Source organism: Colius striatus, chromosome 1 (assembly GCF_028858725.1).
Source record: "Colius striatus isolate bColStr4 chromosome 1, bColStr4.1.hap1, whole genome shotgun sequence".
In the NCBI taxonomy this organism is placed as follows: domain Eukaryota; kingdom Metazoa; phylum Chordata; class Aves; order Coliiformes; family Coliidae; genus Colius; species Colius striatus.
In genome coordinates, this window is record NC_084759.1 from 192,986,305 (window position 1) to 193,007,378 (window position 21,074).

General features: G+C 41.1%; 1 protein-coding gene across 2 annotated transcripts in view; it reads left to right on the forward strand.

The window, feature by feature from the left end:
• Window positions 1-4,725: 4,725 nt before the first annotated feature.
• Window positions 4,726-21,074, forward strand: part of SRPK2 (SRSF protein kinase 2) — a 145,348-nt gene continuing 128,999 nt past the window's right edge. For both annotated transcript variants that reach the window (XM_062019122.1, XM_062019097.1), the window contains exons 1-2: window positions 4,726-4,841; window positions 4,944-5,028. In XM_062019122.1, coding sequence (XP_061875106.1) covers window positions 4,826-4,841; window positions 4,944-5,028 — 101 coding nt within the window. In that variant the 5' untranslated portion in view covers window positions 4,726-4,825. The remainder of the gene's footprint in view (window positions 4,842-4,943; window positions 5,029-21,074) is intronic.

Consider the following 21,074-nt stretch of genomic DNA (forward strand, 5'->3'; position numbering starts at 1 on the left):
TTTGCAATCCCTATGAAAATCTTCTGAAATTTGGCCAAATTATGAGACTTTGGAAAATATAATTTTACATAAGTTGGACAGAGACATATGAGAATTGAATACTTAAGTCTCAAGATATTCCATGCTCACTTAGCAGATAAATCTTACACATGCATGACCAGATTGCACAGCTGTCATTCAGAGAGAAATAGTAGGTATGAGTCCAAACCACCATTGCATTACTACTCAAAAACTTTCCTTATAAATGCTTGTGTTGTGTTATCATGCTGAAGAACTTTTCCTGTAATTGCTTGTGTTGTGTTTGATCAGGGTACTGAGAACTGTCACTAATCTTTCAGTGATCCTCTCTTCCCTTGCTGACTTTAATCATCATGAAGGAAGAAAGCATTTAATATAAGTAAGGCAATAGATTGGACCAAGGAGATAAGGGAAGTGGAGACGAGAAGGGCAAGCAGAGTAAAGAGGTGGGAACCAGGAAGAGAAGTGGCTAATCAAGAAATAAAAGACAAGGACCCAAGAAACTGAAGAAAGCTTAATTGAAGGGGTGTTTGGGAGCCTGCTGGAAGTAACTGGGATAGCTAGAATGAGTCATTCTGGAAATCGGAATACTTCAACAGTAGAAGACATGTTATCGTAAAAAAAAATGCCATGGTTTGTTTAAATCCTATTTCAGATCAGAGTTAAGTCATGTCATTTTGTGCCCTATTTTAGACTACGTACAATATGTATCTGGGTTGATGCAGCTGTTTCTAGGCATAGGTAAGTCTTAACTTTCATGTCAGATTGGTGTCAGACTGGTCTGTTTTGTCCTTTGTATCTTTCCTCTTTTATTAGTAATCCCAATTAACTTGATAAACAAGAATTCTCTACCAATATTAACTCTGTGCAGCTGGCATGCACTGTACCATTTTGTAGATGAAGAAAATGAGTCAGGTGAATCGTGTAATTTGCTTTAGGAAGAGCACAATGAATCAGTCCTTGAGCCAGGAATCTAAATTCAGGAATTTCTGACCTATTTTTTTCTGGAAGTCCCAATTCAAGCTTCCTGCTATTTTTACTTGTTACACTACTGAGATAAGAAGATTACTTTTCTTGTTTAATGTGTGCATTACTCCTATTAATGTTGAGTGATTATACTGAAACAGCGATGAGCCAATAGCCCTCCTAGTTCTAAAAGCAAAACCAGCTTATTAGTTACTGTTACTTAATAGTGCCTCTCTGTAAGTTTGTTGTCTCTGTTGCTCAAAACCAAGTAGAGAATTGTCCTCTTTGCTTTGTTTACATCCTAGAGGGGGAAAAACAAAACATGTTGGTAGCCAGAAAATTCTTTAAGTGAACAAGAGAAGGACAGATTCATTGTTTGTATGCCTACACAAGTGTATCATACTTAGAGAAATGCAGAATGGGGGTGGGAACTGAAGGAACAAGACACAACCATGAAAGGCGAGAGGATGGGAAGGCTGGACTTGCATATTAATAAGAACTCTCCTTTAATTGGGAATTTCCTTTCACTACGTTGTTCTTTGTTGTTCTTTTTTCTCTTTCCACCACCTATCATTGTGGGTTTTTTCTTCCTCTGCCTTATGTGTTATTTCTTGTTTGTTACATTCTGTGTAAGAGCAGCATGAAGTTGGCTCGTGCTGATTTCTGAGAAAGTGTAGTTCAGAGAGCATGCTACCACACAGTGAGAAAAGCAGTGCTGAAAGGAACTGGTACAGAAATCAAGGCAAAAGCATCTAACATCCCTCTGCTGAAAGAAGAGTTTTGAATTATTCTCAGAAAGATAACAATATCATGTTTACAGGAGTGCTGCTAAGTAACTTTTGATTCTGTACAAATGTATTCCATTCACACCTGAAAAGTTAATGCCTTCTTGTGTAAGTGGGATATTTCAAAGCCAGGTGAAAAGGAAACAAACCAAACATCTGTAGGATGTCAGGTGATGGGTCCAAACTATATTCTAAACAGGTAACAATATAATTCCACAATTTGGTACTTTCTCCTCCTTCTCCCCTGATGTTTGCACCTAAGATCACCTCAATTTGCTGTTGTCCTCCCTTTCTGCATAGATCATATCACCTAAATCTCATAGCGCCCTTCTCCAGAGTAAATGAGCTCAATGGTACTCCTTGCAGTAAAACAGGCACCGGTTCTTATATTATGTTCAAAGAGAGACAGATAGAAACAGATGCATTCTGACCCAGGCCACAGTTCTTCATTTATGATGTGTATTGATTTTATAAATGCCTCCTTTTGCTATTTAGTCTACCTTCTCTCTTTACTCATCATTTTGTTTTTTTAAAAAGTTGCACACCATGAGGCATATATTGAAGTAAGGATGGAGATTTTCACTGACATGGGTGGTTTTAAATAAACATAATCCATTCTTAACCACATACCTCAAATTATTTCTGTACTTTAAAATAATTTTCACTTACTGCTGTGTTCTCAGTGAGTTACACTTTCAAGAGTTCGAGAAATAAGGTGGATATCTTTTTTCTTTTCTGAAATATGTCTAGCTTCCACTGACCTTAATTTACCCTCCAGTTAGTTAATTGCACATGGTAATCCTCTGTACATAGAGTCTCAGTGAGTTTTGTGCACTTCTGTATCCTCCGAGTGGCCCTTCGAGGGGGAGGTGGTGGGGAAGAAAACAACAAAACCCAGGAAGAACACAGTCCCAAAATATGCGTCCACTAGAATGGAAATTGCCTGCCTAGTGTACACCCACCTGATCCCAACATAATTCCCTCTCTATGTGCTAACAGATTGCTCCCTTGCCCTGATTATGTTGCTGACATTATGCTTGTGAAGGAAATTCCTTCCTGACTCCAGATTTGGTGAATTTATAATCCTGTTGATGTAAGCAAATCACACTGTACTTATCTAAGACTCAATGGTCTAATCAGTTCTACATAAAACCTCCTGTTGAAGTAAATAGAATTGCACACAAGTGGCTGAGAAGATGGTTGAGACCGTGATATGATTTCTGCTCTGTAGCCATAGCTATGAGGTAATTTTAAGCCTGTACTGCTTGACAAAGAAAAAATGTAGTCTCACCTTTACTTCATCAATAGCTGCTTGTCTCTGCCATTGTCTGTACGGGCACAAGTATTCATATAGGAGCACAATTTAAACAGCGAAGTTAAAGTTAGCCTAGAAACAAAAAGTAAATATGTAATCTGGCTTTTGACATTCAATTATTACTAATTTTCAGGCATCTGAACTTTCTCAGCAGAAAGCCTTCAAAATTTCAGTATAGCATTCTGTTACCTGACCTGCGTGACCTATCACACTAAACTACCACTAAAAGACTAACCGCAGCAGGAGAGACGTAAAACATTCCAACATTGCAGGTTACCCTAGTAATAGTTTACACTGGAAAAGTTTTTTTTTCCCCTGGGTTCTTTTGTAATGGAGGATAGGACACAGAAAATGTTTTGATTTAGGAGTGCAGCTTCAGGGCATCAAAAGAGATGTAGTTTGGGAACTTCATGGTCCCATTTTTTTCTGATCATCAGGCTCTCTAGTCAGATTTTTTTTAAAAAGTATTATACATTGTGGTAACTTCTCTTTGAATTGTCTAACTTTATCTTTCTGTTCCTCTCTTACTCCTAAGCTGCATAACTAGGGATTCAATTTTCTGTCTAGCTGAAATCTCAATGATCCAATTACTTAAGACCAGTGATTACTGCTAGTTCCCTTCACTCTCATAATACCTTGGCAGCAGCTGCTTTTAGACCTTCATCCTTATGGATTCCTTGTCTTGCCATTTAGGGAGGCTGTTCTGCCTCAAAATTTAATGCCTGCCTGCTGTTATGTTTCAGCTTCTATACCTTTGAACTCCAGTCCCATGTGAAGATGGGACAGGCAAGCCTCACACTCTTACTGGAGTTTTTGGTATCTTTTGATACCAGATCGTCTTCTGCACCAGGCTTACTTTATAGATGACACAAGATTTCAGTCATAATGCTGTCAAAAGCTGAGCCTCACAGTGTATGGCCCAAGTAAGTTTTCCATAGGTCATTACTAGATCAAAGTTCTGTAGAGCCTTGTATCATGGGCAACAAGACATCATCAGCAGGAAAAAACAATGACCAAGAGTTGTCCATCATGAAAATCGCATAACTTAGTGAGAATCTGAATTAAGGAAATCTCATTTCCCTGGATTTGTGCCATGAGGTTAATTGGTTCTGGCATTTAACCCCACAGACGGCTCTGGACAAGCTAAAGCTCATCTCCCCATGGCTGCTGCCAGGGAGGCAGATTTGCCACCTGCACCCGCTCAGTTTCTGCCTGTCTCTTCATCCCTCAGCTCCCAGCACTTTACTACTCTGAGCACAAACCGAGACCTCCGGGGACGGGAGTAATGTTTACCAAAACTAATTTCCAGTTGGTTCGACGACCTGAGCAGTTGACGTTCACCTCGGCGGCAGCCGCCTAACAGATACGGACCTGTAAGAAGGGCAGTGGCTACCCCAAGGACAAAGCTGCTCCCTCCGGCCGGCGCCGGGGCACCGCTCGCCGCGGGGCCGTACCGGGCCGCGCCTCAGGTGCGCTCCCGCCGAGCCCGCGCCGCCACCTGCCACCGCCCCGCCCCCGCCTTTCCGGCCGCAGCCCCGCCGGCACGGCCGCGCCTGCGCACTCGGCGGCGGCCGCGCGGGGCGGGCTGTGGGGGTGCTTCTGTTACCGGCCGGTGCCCGGCGCGCGGTCGTGGTTGGCAGCGGCGAGGCCGGGGCCGGGCCAAAGGCGGGCTGCAGAGGCGGCAGCGGCAGGGCTAGCCGGGGAGCGGCATCTCCGCCGAGGAGCTGTGCGGAGCGCGGAGATGAACTCTCGCAAAGGTACCGTGCTGTGCCGGGCGGCGGGGCGGGAATGGAGCGGGGCGGGGGTGCTGCGCGGCCGCCGCTCACGCCGGCTCCCGACTGTTCTGTTCTCCCCGGCAGTGCTGGCGCTGCAGGCCCGCAGGCGGCGGCCCAAGCAGTCCGCGGCGGCCGGCAGGAGGGACAAGCACCCGCCGCCTCACAAAAAGTGAGTACGGGAACCCCCGCCCCGCCGGGACGGAACCTCTGCCTCTGAGACAGCGTCGTCGTTTGCCCTTCCCTAACGCTTCCCCCTTCCCGCCCCGCGTTGCCCCGTAACGTCTGTCGCGGCAGTCCCGGGCCCGCTGCTCGCTCTCACGGGGAAGCTCCCCGACTGCCACCTGGACAGACGGCAGCAGCCCCGGCAGAGCACACGCACCCCGGCCGCGCTCGCACCGCGCCGGGTCCGGCCTTCCCGCGGCGAGTGTCGTCACGTTCCCCTCGAGGACCGTTCGTAGCCCTGGCCCCGGGCCGTGCCTCCTTCGGGCAGGGCCCCCCGGTGCCGCACGAGACTGGGAAACCCTCCCTGGGGAAACCCGCGCTGGGCACTCCGGCCTCATCCCGGGGATCGCTGCGGAGCTGGTCTCTCAGATACCCTTGTTTGTCGGGGACCTGCGCAGGCTTGGACTTTATAGCCCTCGTGTTCGTTTTGAATCACCCTCCAGTACCTTCATCTTCATGATTGCCTTTCTTGTGCTTTGTGTACTTGACATTTCTTTCTGGTGTTATTGTCCCATCTATAGATAGTCCTTTCTCATCTTGCTAATAGCCTCATACAGCCAGCCGTCCTGCTCTCTGCGTGCTGCTGTGTACTGTCAGTTTATTTTCCGTTCCCAGATGTGTCTAATTGCCAGCAACACTGATGTGGGTGTGAGTTCTTTTTTCTTTTAATCTCCACTGGTCTTGCAGAAATAGGCAGAAGTCAAGGTCTTGTTCCCCCCTGCTGTGTCTTCTGCTAAATCTTTGTGTTCTTGTCACTATCCAGTTCATCTTTTCTTATTCTCATGACACATTTTCACTGAACCATATGGGAGCATTCTTCCATCTCTATACTGTTCATGCCTTAACTACTCTTTTCTAGGACAATGTGGCTTTGACTCCTTCCCTTCCCCCCACAACTTTGTTCAGTGAGACTTTATTGGTGACTTATTAAATCACCAATAGTCACTTCTTTTTGTTGGTTGGGGATCCAGTGTATCTACTGTGTTCTCACAGGGAAACATGTCTTGATGTTACTCATCCCCATCTCCTCCTAGTCAAATGATATTTAGAACTGGGAAGCAGGGTGCAGTGAACGGACCAGTATATGTGTGATGGGGTAAAGATGCTGATATGTGCTATGATAAATGATTCAAGGGGCAAGGTCTTTTTCTTTCTGATTTCTATAGAAAGAAATTACACATCTTTGAGTCTGGATTGTTTGTTGGGGTTTTTTGTTTTGTGGTGAGTTGTTTTGTTTTGGTTTTTTTTTTAGTTATGGTGAATAGAAGTTTTTCCCTTTTGAGACAGGTAAACATAATGTGGCGTGTAATGCTGGTGTGGTGGTTGTTGGGCTTTGACAACTAAACTTTGTTCACATCCTGTTCTGCTACTGCTGTTTCCTCCAGTGTTGTGTGAAAGTTGTATTGTGTTTTCAGTTGTGTGACTTCAGAGTTATTGCAATGGAAACAAATGTTACATTCAGTGGTATGTGGTCTGGTTGGATTGGTTCCCTTGTTTCCAAAAGCCTTTTGGGAAGTCAGTTTGTAACATTACATTAATTTGTTTTTCTACTTTGAAAACAGAAATAAGTTAAAATTTATTGTAACTCTAGGTTCAGAATTGGTTTTATAACTTTTTGTTGAGTCTTAACCACAAGGTTATTAGTAAACTATTCTACTTAGATGTTGCAGCTTTTAATACCCGTCTTACGTTATGATATCAAAAGTTTGCTTCCACAGACACTTAGTAAGCCCAGAACTGATACTCTTCTTGTGTTTGCTGGAGAAGCTGGCTACTGTTAAGTCAGGGTGCTCAGTCAGTAGCTGGCCATTTGCCATACTGAGTCAGCATTTCTAGATGCAGTGGTCCAATTTGTTCAGTTGCCTCAGGAAACCGTGGTTTTGCTGTGGTAGACAGCAGAGCCGTAATTTCTGCTGCATATATTTTCTCTTCAAACCACTTTTATGCTGTGGAGACCTACTGTTTTATGCTTCTTTGTGAAAGGGAAACTCCTTTCATGCTTTTCAGTCTCCTTGCATACAACTGAATAGTTTCAGCCTCCAAAGCAAAGGCAGTGTCAGACGTTATTTCAGAAGTCAGTCTCAGCGATAGTATCTTTTTTTTCCTGTTCCTGTTCAGCTGCTACAGCCTATACTAGTGTGTTGGAGCTGTACAGTATCTTTGATGCACATCAAATACATAGTAAGTGCAAATGAAAATGAGCTGTGAATTCTGTACCATAAATTCCCTGGACATGAAAATTATGACTTGGTTTTGACTCCAAAGCTTTTTTTTTTTTTTTCTTTTAAACTGCGGTTCTTAGGAAAACTCTTCTCTGCCGGGTCTTAAGCTTTATAGAGCAACTTCCATTGTTGCTGGTAACAATGTGCTTCAAAGGAACTGCAGGATTCCTCTTTTAGAATTGGCTAGAGAGAGTTATATTGTATTGTAGTTTACTTGCATGCTGTTGTTTGATGAGTATTAAGATGACACAAGAAGAAAAAAAATTATTACAGTGCTCTTTAACGCTGAATAGCTTTTTGTCTGTTGCCATAGAAGGCTGCAAGATCGATCCTGTAACTGCTTGTGTTGACCTCTTAAGTCAATGGTGAGAACTGGCAGAGGTGGATCCATATTTTTCATGTAATAGGGTGGAAAATTAAGAAAGTAGAAATTAATTGGCTCATCTTCTGAAGAGAAAGTGCTTTGTCTTGAATCGAGACTGTGTCTGAAATTGTGTGTAATGAAGTCTACTTGGCATGGTCTTACTTTGAATTCAGTCATTCAGGCTACTGAAAATGAATATCATCTCCCTATTTTAAGATAACAGAACTTTTAATAGATGGACTTGCATGTCGTGTGTATGAACTGGTTATATGTTCTTTGAGTTGAACAAAAGATGAATCAATGTGGTTAATTCGATTCCTGTGTGAATTCTTTCTCTTTAAAATGGAGATGTGCATTGAGAGAGGTCTGTGAAATAGCATTTTTGACAGATGCCCAAGTCTGTGTTCGAGAGCCTGTTTACCGTCCTTTACTTGGCACTAAAAGAACCCAGTTATGTGAGAGGTGGCCTCAGAGACATCAACCTTTTGTATTCATCAGTATGGTAAGCTCTTCTTTATATTCAGACTAGTACTGGCTTCAATTAGAACAAACAGCTGTCTTGGGTACTTTTATTTTGCTAGACTTTATTTCTAAGTGCATATGACAAAAGCCAAGTGAATGCTCAGTCAGAGATTTCTCATCTTTAATACATGTACTATAATTTTTTTATCCAAAGTTAAAGGATAGAGTTTTGTAGATTAAAAATCATTCCAGATGATGACATGTGCATGTGTGGAGAGAGGATCGAGTGTATTGAATAGTTCGATACAAATGCATAAATCTGGCTACTGAGACTGACTTTTCAAAATTAATTTTTTCTTGTAGAGAGGTTTTTTGTTAATACTTTAGAACAGGTGCTAGAGACCATGTGATCCTGCTTTACAGTGGTAAAGAGTATGCATGTAAGATAACATGGGAAGTGCCAGTTTTCTGTGCTGTGTACTACCAGATGACTAACTTCCTTAACCCACAGGTATTGTACATCTATAGAGGTTTTGGATATATGACACAACTATAGAATCTTCAATGTCTGAAAATCATTCACTGCTTTTCTTTGTCAGTGTTTCTCTACCACAATGTTTTTCAGCCTTTATCAGTAACTTTGAGGAGAATAAAATGTTGCACTGTTACAATGGCTTTCATTATCTCTGCACGAAAAAAATAAATGATGTTTTGCAGACCCTCCTCTAGCTTTTTCATTAGCTTTTTTGCAAGGGTGAAAGGATGGAAGTATGGATATCTGAAATGGGATTGGTTTTTTGGCCACCAGTGGTGTGAGACCGCAATATGTGGAGAACCTAGAGTGGATATATGTCCTAGGGTGGATCAGCTTAGAAAGTCCACTCACTATTGGAGCGTTTACTCAAAATGTGATGTTGATGGGAATTGCTACTCTTGCCTTCTTTCTTGATAGTGTTTTGTGATCTTGCTAAGAAGAATTTAATTTGAGCTTTATCTTTCTGTTTCTGGAAAATTTTAGGATTTCATTACGCTACCTATGCTGCGGGGCTGTAACTTTATATTTTGCTTGTCTACTTAGTAAATGTAGGATTCAAGTGCTTAACATTGTATCCTATACTCTTTAAGAAGACACACAAAGATTCAGATGAAACAAATCAAGTTGATTTTAGTTGTCTGGATATAGTAGTTATTTTGTAAAGAAGTAAATAATTGCATATATTGAGAGTACAGGAATTCAAAGAAGTTATTGTGACATTTGATCTTCAATGCCTGTCAGTTCAATGTTCACCTTTGTAATGTGATACACACAGCAAAGACTTTTTGTGGAATCCAATGGAATCTAGAGTAAATTTCAGTGTAAAGTACCATGTTTTCTTTTGTTCACCTTCCTGTTTTGAACCCTATGTCATGTTTTAAGAAAACATTCTGTAGCTCTAAAATAAACATTTCTGAAATGAGAGTGGCTCTAGAATTTCTAATCACAGAATCTTAAGGGTTGGAGGGCCCTAAAAAGATCATCTAGTCCTGCCCCTCCTGCCAAAGCAGGACCACCTAGAGTAGGTCACATTTGTCCAGGTGGATTTTGAGTATCTCTAGAGAAGGAGACTCAACAACACATATGGGCATTGTCTTGAGGTCTACTCGCAGATTTGTATAATAAAAGTAGTTACTGTGTTAGGATGCTGATTATCAAAGAATTACTACATCATATACATTTGCCTTCATAGAACAGAATCATAGAACAGCCCAGATTGAAAGTGATCTTGAAAGAACATCTGATCCAACCTCTTGTGGGAAGAGGAGCCTAGATGAGGTTGTCTAGCATCTTGTCCAGTCATGTCTTAAAAACTTCCATTGGGGGGATTCTACGATTTCCTTGGGGATATTGTTCTAGTGCTTGATTATCTCACTGTATAAAATTTCTTATATCAAGATGAAACCTTTCCCAGTGTGACTTGTACCAATTGCCCCTTGTCTTTTCCGTGTGCCTCCAGGTGAAAAAGAGACTCATCTTCTTTGTAGCCACTCTTTTAACTGCTGGAATACTGTGCTGAGGTTCCCCTTGAGCCTTCTCTGGAGAGAACAGACCTAACTCCTTCAACTTTTCCTCAAAGGGTTCTCCAGCCCTTTGGTCATCTTCAAGGCCCTCACCCTGTCTCGTCTGTCTATGCTTTATTTTTTTTCTTTTTTTTTTGTGTGGGGACCAGACCTGGAGACAATATTCCAAGTGTGACCTGAAAAGTGCTAAATAGAGTGAGATGATTATGTCTCTACCTCTGCTAGTAGTGCCTCTGTGGATGCAGCCCAGGATTGGATTTGCCTTTGTTGCTGCAGCAGTGTAGTGCTGACTCACGTTAAGTTTTGTTGTCCACCAGGACCCCCAGATCCCTGTGAGCAAGGCTGGTCCCCAGCCACACACATCTGATCTGGTAATGGGCATCTTGGTTATGTCAGGTTTTGAACATGCAATTAATTAGGATGCCATCTTGGGACCATCGCTTCATTCGTAAGACTTATATTTGATGAAATAACATTGTTTTTGACATAATAGTGGTTTTATTGAGGAAAATACCCTGTTTCAGCACAGTTATGTTAAACAAGAGTCCTTTAGTGAGGGAGGGAAAATGACTGTGTTTTGTGTTTCGCATCACAGTGAGATGAGTTGTTGGGGTATAATATTCATGATGACCAGTCCACTTGTTCTGAAGTGCATTTTTATTTTTTTAACTTTTATGTACTGTAACTCCAGAGTGATATGGTAATATATTTTGTGGACAAGGCCCGGACATGGATTTTGGTTCAAACGTCTGTCTCTTCCTTTTGTTCTCAAGATAAGAGACTGTAGAAGCTATCAACTATTTTTTTTTAAATTTAAAACTGCAATTGTAGTCTTGTAGATTGTAGTCTTTTCACTGAGAAAGCTAGTGACAAAGGTGAAGCAGTTCTACCTTAACCAATAAACTGTAGGAGTGTAGTGGAAACCGCACATGCTTCTTGTAAGCATACCTGTACTTTGAGTGGATTCACTGGTTGTTCATCTATTTGTCTTCCTGATTTCTGTAATAAAAGACTAAATCTATGTCTCTACTTAAAACTGTTTTTATTTGTTCTCTGTCTGTGATTGCTTAAGACAAAGAGCTTTAGATAGTAAGCCTTATCTAGCTTCCTTTTCTTGTCTTCTCCAGTGAAAGTGCTACTAGATTGGCTACTATGCACACAAATATGAGTATGCATGAAGATATTTATACATAATGTATACAGAAGTTAAAAGTTATTTTAATCCTTGTTTGGAGGAAGCCTAGGTCTAGGTGTGGGTGAGGAAGAGACTAGAAAGTGTCCAGGAAATTACGAAAGCATTTCAGTGCTTCCTCAAGTGTGTTTGTTATGCTTAAACAAAATAATAATTTGGTATTGTGACAACTAAGTAGTTTTTCTTAAACACAGCATCTATTAAGTAGTTACTGTGCCCATGAGTGTTAATGGAATGGATTCTATTCACTGATCAAAGGCTACAGGTATACTTCTTGGGCTTGAGAATGACTGTGAACTCTCACAGTCTGACATGGTCTTCTATGTGCCCCTCAGCTGTAATGTGTGCGAGGTTGTTTTGTGTTGTGGGTGGGGGGGTTGTTGTTTTTTTTTGTTCTTGGTCAGATTTACTGAAAAATGTTGGAGAAGCTAACGTTCATTTTCTAAGAGCTTTTAAAGAGGAGGACTAGAAAAGATTCAGAAGGATAGTACTCAAAGTTATGCTAGTATAAGCAAATGAGCTGGCCTCAGTTCTTGACATGAGGAATGGATAGGGCTGTTAAAAATAAAAACATAGGAATATAGCAGTTTTGTTCAAAATTGTTCCCTTTTCTTTCTAATTCGTCCTATTGTAATTCTGACAAACTCTTATCTTTGTAATCTAGCCTTTATTTTAATAATCAATAACTAATTCTGTTTTAATTGCTTATGGAGACTTTGCGAGTAGGCCTTATTTTGCTAGGCTGTTTTTAGGAGAAAAAAAATAGTGAAAGTATCCTTTATTAGTATAGGATTTTCTTTCTACCTATCTTTACAGTTCCCAATAGTCTCAGCCTTTATATATTTGAAATGATAACACTTGCTTCCTGGTTTTCCTATCAACACTTTCTTTTAAGGCCCTTACCCTTGTTTTCTTATTTTTCACTTTTAATCTGTTAATGATTATAGCACATTGTAAGAGGAATGTTTCTATTTGAAGTTGGCAGAGCTTTGGTAGTAGTAAGCCTTCTGTGTCCCACTTTTCTACCCCAGTAACATGCCTTTTAGGATGAACTCTGCTTTTGAGAGCTATTGTGTTTAAATGTCTCTCTGGCTACGTGCAGAAAGTATGTGGAGAAATGACTGGAAAGATACACATAGTGTAATAAAGCACATATTAGCAGAATTGCAACAGTCTGTATCTGTTTGAGCCTAAGATAACCATAGGAGAAATTTTTGTATTTAACAGAAGACACCGTGAACAAGTTTTTTGGCTGAAAAAAGTGATCTATGAAGTTTCAGAGTGAATCTCTGTGAAGACAGTAGCTTTTTTTTTTTTGCATTATATACGTGTACTGATTCTAAGTATGCCTGCATATTTGAAAAATCTTATGATTAAACAGTGCTCGTGGCTTAATACGACATATTCTGGTTTTGTCCATAAACAACTGTCAGACTTTTGCCTTTGATATCAAGGTCCTACTTAATTAAGTAACGTTCTGCTAGGGGATCTCATTAAGTGTTAGTGCTAAAGTAAACCTATCTTGAACTTGTTGGTTAAAGGCAACAGAATAGTCTCTGGTGAAATAATGCTTCTTGATGGTATTGGCACCTTACTGTTTTTTCCTCAACTGAAATTAGTTGATTAAAAGTCAATAATTTGAATGTAGGAGACTAAACAAATCAAGGGCTTCAGTTGCCTTGAGCTATTGTCAATGCTTAGTTTGCATTTCTCTACAATGGAAGGGAGAATTCCATAGCTAGAGGTCAATTCCATTTTCCTATCCCCGAGGGAAAAAAAATTATTATCTGTTGTTCTTGTTGCAGTGTAAAGGTCAGAGCTGTCTAGGTACAGTATCTGTACCTTAAATTCTGATATTAAAATCAATTGTTTACTAGTTTTTTTCAAACTGGACTAAAATTATGCTCTTCTTGTATTTTTGGTTCTGAGGAAGATTCTCTCTTGGGCTATCTCTTTACTTTCACAATGATCTGTTTATTCTAGTTTCCCTCTCACCCCAGTAATTTCTCTCTTTAATAGTTGTACCTGTCTCCCATACACTATCCTCCTGCTGTTGCTCACCTCTGTGATGTTATTCCTTCTTCACAGACTGAGGCTTATATGTTTGTATAAAATAATTATAGAAAAAAAGTTCTTGTGTAGTTGCATGGAGCCTGGTGATGGGTATGGTGGAAGGGCTTTTTCTGTTTCTGGTTGCTTGAAAGGTTGCTGTAAATATGTGGTGGAGTTGTATCTTTGAGAGAAGATACAGTCAGTACAACTGGGAGACTCCTTCCTCTTTCACAGTGCTTAATAAAAAAACAACTCCAAATTCCTTTCCAGGACCTTCAGAAGATTAGATTTCAATTGGGATCTGTCCTGCTGAGCAGCAGGCAGATATGCATGTTAGGCCTGCACTGTTGTGCTATGTGGAGCTGTGGAAGTCAGTTAAGGTAGCTGGTTTTATTTCTTTCTCCTGCAAGAGTCTGAGTACCAAGTGGTCACTTACTACCTTTGGCAAGAGACAGTTGGGTGGTTAGAGACCCTGTATCCTGTAGAAACTTGCCTTTCTTTCATTACAAAACAATGGTATCCAAAGAGTGACTTCAATGCAAAAAACTCTCTTATTTTTGTACAGTAGAAATGGAAGAATATGGCTTTACAATATGTTATAGAGGCTAAATTATAGAAAGGTTTCAGAAAGATAAGACTGGACATCAGAACCTTCAGTAGTTATTAGGTATACTATTGTCGGTGCAATTTGACTTTCCAAGCCAGTGTTTGCTGAAGCTCTGACGTGTACATCTATCCTAATAGAGTGATCCACTGGTATGCTAATCTCTAAACAGATAGATGGTTCTGGTACCTAGTGCTATAATACTGGCCTAGGTATGTACTTGATCTAAGTTAGTGTAGCAGCTCTTAGGTTTTTAAAGCCACCTGAGTAGATTGCTTGCAATATCTGACAGTATGCATAGGTCTGACAGTATTTCTGAGCATAGGTACAAATGGGGCTTGTGTAATCTAATGCATGGAGCTCATGTACCTGGCTCAGGAGGAGCTGAGAAACTGGTGTTAGCTACTAATGAAAAGTCTGCTGTGATTCAGTAGGGGTGTGTTCATAAACCCAAGGACAGTAAGGTAATGACAAAGAGCTGGGGAGGCATGCCAAGGAGTGCAAAATACTGAAGGAATGGCTGTGCTTGCAATGATACTCTTCCTGTAGGCTTTGATGCCATCTGCAGGTCTGAGATCGATTGCAGAAATGAGCCTGGGATTCAGAGCTGTGAATCTAAGAATTTGCGTTATTTTCTTTATTGCTGTGAATAGCTATCTTTGTTTTAAAGTTTCAGTTCTTGTTCTTATTTAGTAGCTCAGTAATTCACTCACCTGTGAAATAGGAGTTGGATGTCTGAGGAATTTCAAGCTTATTTTTTTGGTCTGCCATGTGCAAGTGTCAGTCACAGGATTGTAGGCTGTGCTAGGCCTTGTGTGTAAGGGATGGCCAGTAGCTTTAAACCCCTTCTGTGGAATAATCAAGAGCAACAGACTGGTGGAGTTGCAGCAAGACAAGTGATTCAAAAGGAAATGTTGATATCAAGTTTCACTGATACACACGTTATCAGCACACTGGTTGGCTGCAGCCAAGTAACTGAGCTACAAAACAAACACATGCTGTGATTTGATCAGAATGAGGTTATTTGGGTGATTATTTTTCTTTTTAGCATAGCAGTCAAAATGCATTTTTATAAGGAGAGAGTCCTGAGGAGATCAAAGGCATAAACTTTCTTTCAAGTTCCCTTTCCTGATGTTAGAAGGCACAGTATGACAGATCTCTGTTGCCAAAATGTGTTCCCAGATGAATGTTTTGAAATTCCAGCAATGTCAGGGAAGTCTGGAAAAGACCAGGAGCTTCCCGATATTGTTATGAGTTCTAGCTCGAATAGGAATCATCTTTTTAGACAGTAGTATCTGAAAAAAAACACCACTTTTATCTTTTTTTTTTGAGATAGTCTGTTACTTGGTGTGACCTGTTTTGTATATTGGTAACACAGTGTTCCAGCATGTATATTCTATAGGAAACATGGTGCAGAAAATAGAATTATTTCTTCTGTTATTAAAAAATAGAATAACTGTATTCTGTAATGTTTATTTCTGAAGTCAGAAGAAACAGTTTTGTGCAATGTAAATATTTGTCTTGGGATTAAAGATGTTTTTCTTTTAAAGTGATCACTTTGATCTAATTCTGAGTTTCCAAAATGACTCTCACTAGCTTGTGTCTCACAGGGTGCCATATCTTGTCCTAATTGTAGCATTAGGAAAACTTGAGATAAAAAGTGTATGTAAACTAGACTCCCGTCTCTTCTACTTGTACTTCCTCTGTGATAGCTACTAGTCTTAATCCTTATGATTGCAGGCTCTGGTTCTTGTGGTGAACTTCAGCTGCCCTGATATTTGCTGGCACACAGCTGAGCATGAATGGTCTAGGAGATTCCTGCAGTGCATTGGTGACAGCTTCCTGACACAAGTGGTTGAGGAGCCAACAAGGAGGGTTGTGCTACTCTACCTTGTGCTAAAAATTAAAGAAGACCTGGTTGGGGATGTGAAGGCTGGGGCAACCTTGGCTGCAGTGACCATGAGATGGTAGAATTCAAGATCATACATGGAAGAAGCAGAGCAGCAAACAGGATTGTGACCCTGGACTTCAGGAGAGCTAACTTTAGCCTCTTCAAAGACTTCCTTGGAGGTATCCATGAGCTAAAGCTAAGGTAGGGATGCCCAAGAAAGTTGGATAATCTCCATCTCCCACTTCCTCTAAGTCCAAGATCCCCACGATTAAAAATCAGGTAAAAGAGATAAGAGGCCTGCATGGATGAAGAAGGAGCTTCGGGAACAACTCAAATGGAAGAGTGTGGAATGTAGAAAAAGGGTCTTATAGGAACATTGTCAGAGTGCGCAGGGATGTAACAAGGGAGGCTAAAGCCCTCTTGGAATTAGATCTGTCAAGGGACATAAAGGACAAGAAGAAGGGCTTCTTTGAGTAGGGAAATTTTGGTTGGTAATTTGATCCATCATTCTTTCTGATAAATGAGATGTTCTCTTTTCCCTGCTAGTCCTTTGGAAGGCTTGATCAGCAGTCACATATCTGGCTTGTGGGCTTTGCTGCTTCTCTTTACTGCTTTTTCGCTGTGACAATCTCCTGATATTCTGGACTTCCCTTAAAAACTCAAGGCTTTATTACAATTTAATTTTAGTCTTTGCTGTGCTTGGATTGTTCTGTCTTCTACCAGCTTCTTTGGCTGTTAATTAGCCACCACCAGTACCTGTAATGGTAACGTGGCTGAGGGCACAAAGATGAGTGTACCAGAACTGCCATGGGGTTGCAGTAAGGTGAAAGAGAATGTATTCTGGGAACAACACAAAATCAAAGGTCACTGCTTTGTATTCAAGAGGGATGAAGTTTTGGAGAGTATGAGGATAACCACTTGTACAACCAAAACTGGAACTACCTCATCACCTGAAACTTAAAAGAGCATGAATGTGATGTGATTGTGAATCCAAAATAGTTTAAAAAGGGGGAAAGAGGTTATTTTTTTGCCCAACAGAAAACTGTTGAATTGTTTGTAATAATTCTTATATGTTATAATTTATAACTATGTAATATGAATTTCCTGGTAGCTCTTGTTTTTAGGACAACTTGCTTAAATATTAACATGCTCTGTCTGATCATAGGGAAGCTATAAATAAAGTATCTTTAGTTAACACCACAGCAGATTAAAAACGTAAAATATTTTAGTGCTTTTGTAACAGACTCTAATTCTGACATATATTATATTATGGTAGTACTGTGTTTACAGAATCACAGGATAATTTAGGTTGGAAAAGGCCTTTAAGATCATTGAGTCCAACTGTTAACCCAGCACTACCACATCCACCATTAAGCCATGTCCCTAAGTGCCACACCTACACATCTTTTAAATACAGGGAGGATGGATGGCTCAAACACTTTCCTGGGCAGCCTGTTCCAGTGCTTGACAATGCTTTCAGTGAAAATTTTTTCCTAATTGTTGTGGTTCAGTCCCAGCTGGCAATGAAGCACCATGCAGGCTCTTGCTTCCTGTCCCCCATCCACCCCTACACTCCTTAGGATGTTGTTGGCCCTGGCAAGATGGAGGAAAAAAAGATAATCAAGGACATTGTGAATTGAGACAAGGGCAGGGGAGGTTCACTGCCAATTATGGGCAAGCAGACTCCACTACTCAATTTAGAGAGGAAAGTAGGAACAATTTCTTCTACTACCTCTTACAAAGAGAACAGACAGAAAGCTTGAACAGAGCCGGATGATGAGAAAAATACAACCAGCACCTTCCCCCACCTCTCCCTTCTTCCCAGGCTCAGTTCACTGCTCCTGATATCTCTACCTCCTCACTTCTTAGTGATGCGAGTGGAGTAGGGAATATGGTCAGTCTCTCACAGATGGTCTCTTCCACTTTGTTCTTCTCAGAGGAGGGAGACTCTTCACATTCTTCCCCTGCTCCAATGCAGGGTCCCTCCCACAGAATACAGTCCTTAACAAACCTCTCTGGCATGAGTTCTTCCCAACAGCTACAGCTTCTGCTCACAAATTCCTTCAGTGTGGGACGACTCTGCAGCCAGCAGCATTCTGGACACCTGCTGCTGCAATGCTGCCTTCCCACAAATTCATGGCCTCCTCGGCACAGTCATAACCCCTGCCATGGGGTCCTCTATGGACTGCCAACAAATCTCAGCTTCACCACTCCTCTCCACAGGATGCAGGGAAACAGCTGTCATTTCCCCATGGATTCCAGGAGAGCCTCTGCTCCAGCACACCTCTTTCTCTCTTCCTTGCTGACCTTGGAGTCTGCACAGTTGCTTCTTTCTCCTTCAGTTCCTTTCACCACTACCCAGAAAAGAAGAACCCTCTGCTGGCTAATGCTTCTTGAAAAGTGATGGTGAAGATGCCCAATTGGCTCAACCCCAGAGGTGGGTCTGACTCATGGGAGAGTTTCGAGCAACTTCTTACAAGAGCCATCTTTACAGTTCCTCTGCTGTTACCAGAAACGGCTCCACACAAACCTATGACACTAATATACAATCTGAACCTCCTCTGGTGCAACTTGAGGTCATTTCTTCTTGTCCTGTTACTTGTAGCGGGAGAGAACAGACCAACACCCATGTTGCTACAATCTCCTTCCAAGTAGTTGGAGAGAGCAATAAGGTCTCTCCTTAGCCCCCTTTTCTCCAGGTTAAACTATACTAGTTCCCTTAGCCACTCCTCATGAGACTTGTTCTCTAGACCCTTCACCAGCTTTGTTGCCCTTCTTTGGACACACTCCAACACCTGAATGTTGCTCTTGTAGTGAGGACTGAACTGAACACAGTATTTGAGGTGTGGCATCACCAGTGCCAAGTGTAGGGGGACAATTCCCTCCCTGGCCCTGCTGGCCACACTGTGACAGAGGCCAGGATGCCATTGGCTTTCCTGGCCACCTGGGCACGCTGCTGACTCATATTCAGCCGGCTGTTGACCCCCAGGTCCTTTTCAACCATCAGACAGGTTTCTAGCCACTCTTCCTCAAGCCTGTAGTGTGGCATGGGGTTGTTGTGGCCTAGCTGCAGGATCCAACAGTTGGCCTTGTTGAACCACATACAGTTTGCCTTGGCCCATTGCTTCAGCTTGTCCAGGTCCTTCTGAAGAGCCTTCCTGCCCTCAAGCAGATCAACACTCCTGCTCACCTTGGTGTCATCTGCAAACTTACTGAAAATGCACTTGATCACCCTGTCCAGGTTGTTGATAAAAGTGTTAAACAGAATTGTCTGCAACACAGAACCCTAGGGAACACCACTGGTGGCAAGCCACCAACTGGATTTAACTTTATTCACTCTTTGGGTCTTGCCATCCAACAAATTTCTTATCCAGCAAAGTGTACAACTGTCCAAGCTATAAGAAGACAGTTTCTTCAGGGGAATACTGTGGGAAATGATGTTGAAGGCTTTAAGTGCAGGTAGACCACATTCACAGCCTTTCCCTCATCCATTAAGCAGGTAACTTTGTCATAGGAGATCAAGTTGATTAAACAGGACTTGCCTTTCATAAACTCATGCTGACTGGACCTTGATACCTTGTTGTTCTGGAGGTGCCACATACTGTATGGCACTCAAGATGAACTGCTCTGTAACATTTCCTGGCACTGAGGTCAGGCCTGTAGTTCCCAGGATCCTCCTTCTAGCCTTTCTTGTAATTGGATGTCACATTTCCAGTCATCTGGGACCTCCCTGGTTAGCCAGGGCCACTCATAGAGGATGGCTTGGTGAGCGCTTCTATCAGTTCCCTCAGTACAATTGCATGGATCTCTTCTGGCCCCACAGACACGTTTACATAGATGTAATGAGGAACTGAAAATCTCCCTTAAATCCAAAGAAGTATTTGTCAATTATGACAAAAATAATGGAAATAATGCAAGACTTAGCAAGAATAGCAAACCAGGCCAAATGGAACCTCTGAGAGTTATTCTTTAGCATCAGGACATGGTGGAGAAAATGCGGTGAACTTGCTTGTCTTGTTTATTCACAATGTTTTTAAGACATAACAGTGTTCATATACACGGGCAAAAGAACTGAACATGTGCCAGCTTCTTCCTAATTATAGTTCACAGCCTGATTTATTAAGTTGAATTGAAACTGCAAGTGATTTAAATTAATATATTAAACTCTGAACTGTGGTGTATCAGGCACTGACATGTTTGATTTAGCAATGATTGTTGCAAAGCAGTTATCTCCAACAGGAAGATGTGTTGATAGCTAATTCTCAGAGTCTGTTTTTCATCCCCTCTTCTCAGATTTTGTTCCACAACATTTCAGTTCTGATGTCATTAATTTTACATTGGTGTTAAAGCAGCTGTTTTTAAAAAAACATAGCAGTCGTCAGAAAAAGAGGGTTTTTTTTCAGTATATTCTTAATTCTTTTCTCCACAGTTGATTCAGTGTCAAGTCTGCCAGTATTTTATTTTGGGGAAAAAGTATATGGTATACTTCATAATTTGTAGTTGATTGGTATAGATAATAAATAATATATATATATATATATGCAGATAAAATATTGACTTTACATAAGAAACTTAATTTGGATTTCTTTAAATACCAGTTAATCTCAGTTCATAAAGTCTCTTAAAACTCTACACAGGTAATAGTCTAATAGCTGGGATGAGGTGTGTAATCTCTTAGTGTTTCAGGAGAGGCTGAAAGCAACAAAGTAGAAAAGTTGGTCCCCTCTCACTTCTTTGCCTAGTAATATCACCTTCCTTCATGTTTTTGCTTCTTGTGGGGTTCTTGTCAAAGCATGACATTATAAGCAAGTGAAATAAAAATAAATAAGCTACCTTGTTTCTGTTTTAAGATGATATGATTTCCTTCAAACTGAGTTGCCATAGATAATGTGGAATTAAAACTTAATCAAGAATTAAAAGCATCTTTACCCCATTTGCCAGGATGGAATTTAATTTCTGCTTTTATCAGCAGCAATAGAAAGCAGCAAAGCCCAGATTTGCTGCTAGTATAAACGTATGCCTACAATGTCAGAATGAAAAGCAAATGAGCATATAATGACATTTCCTTATCTAAACAGATATACATGAATGTGGTGGGAGTACTTGGAGGAAAGAAACAAGACAGGACAGAGGCTGAGTATGGAGACT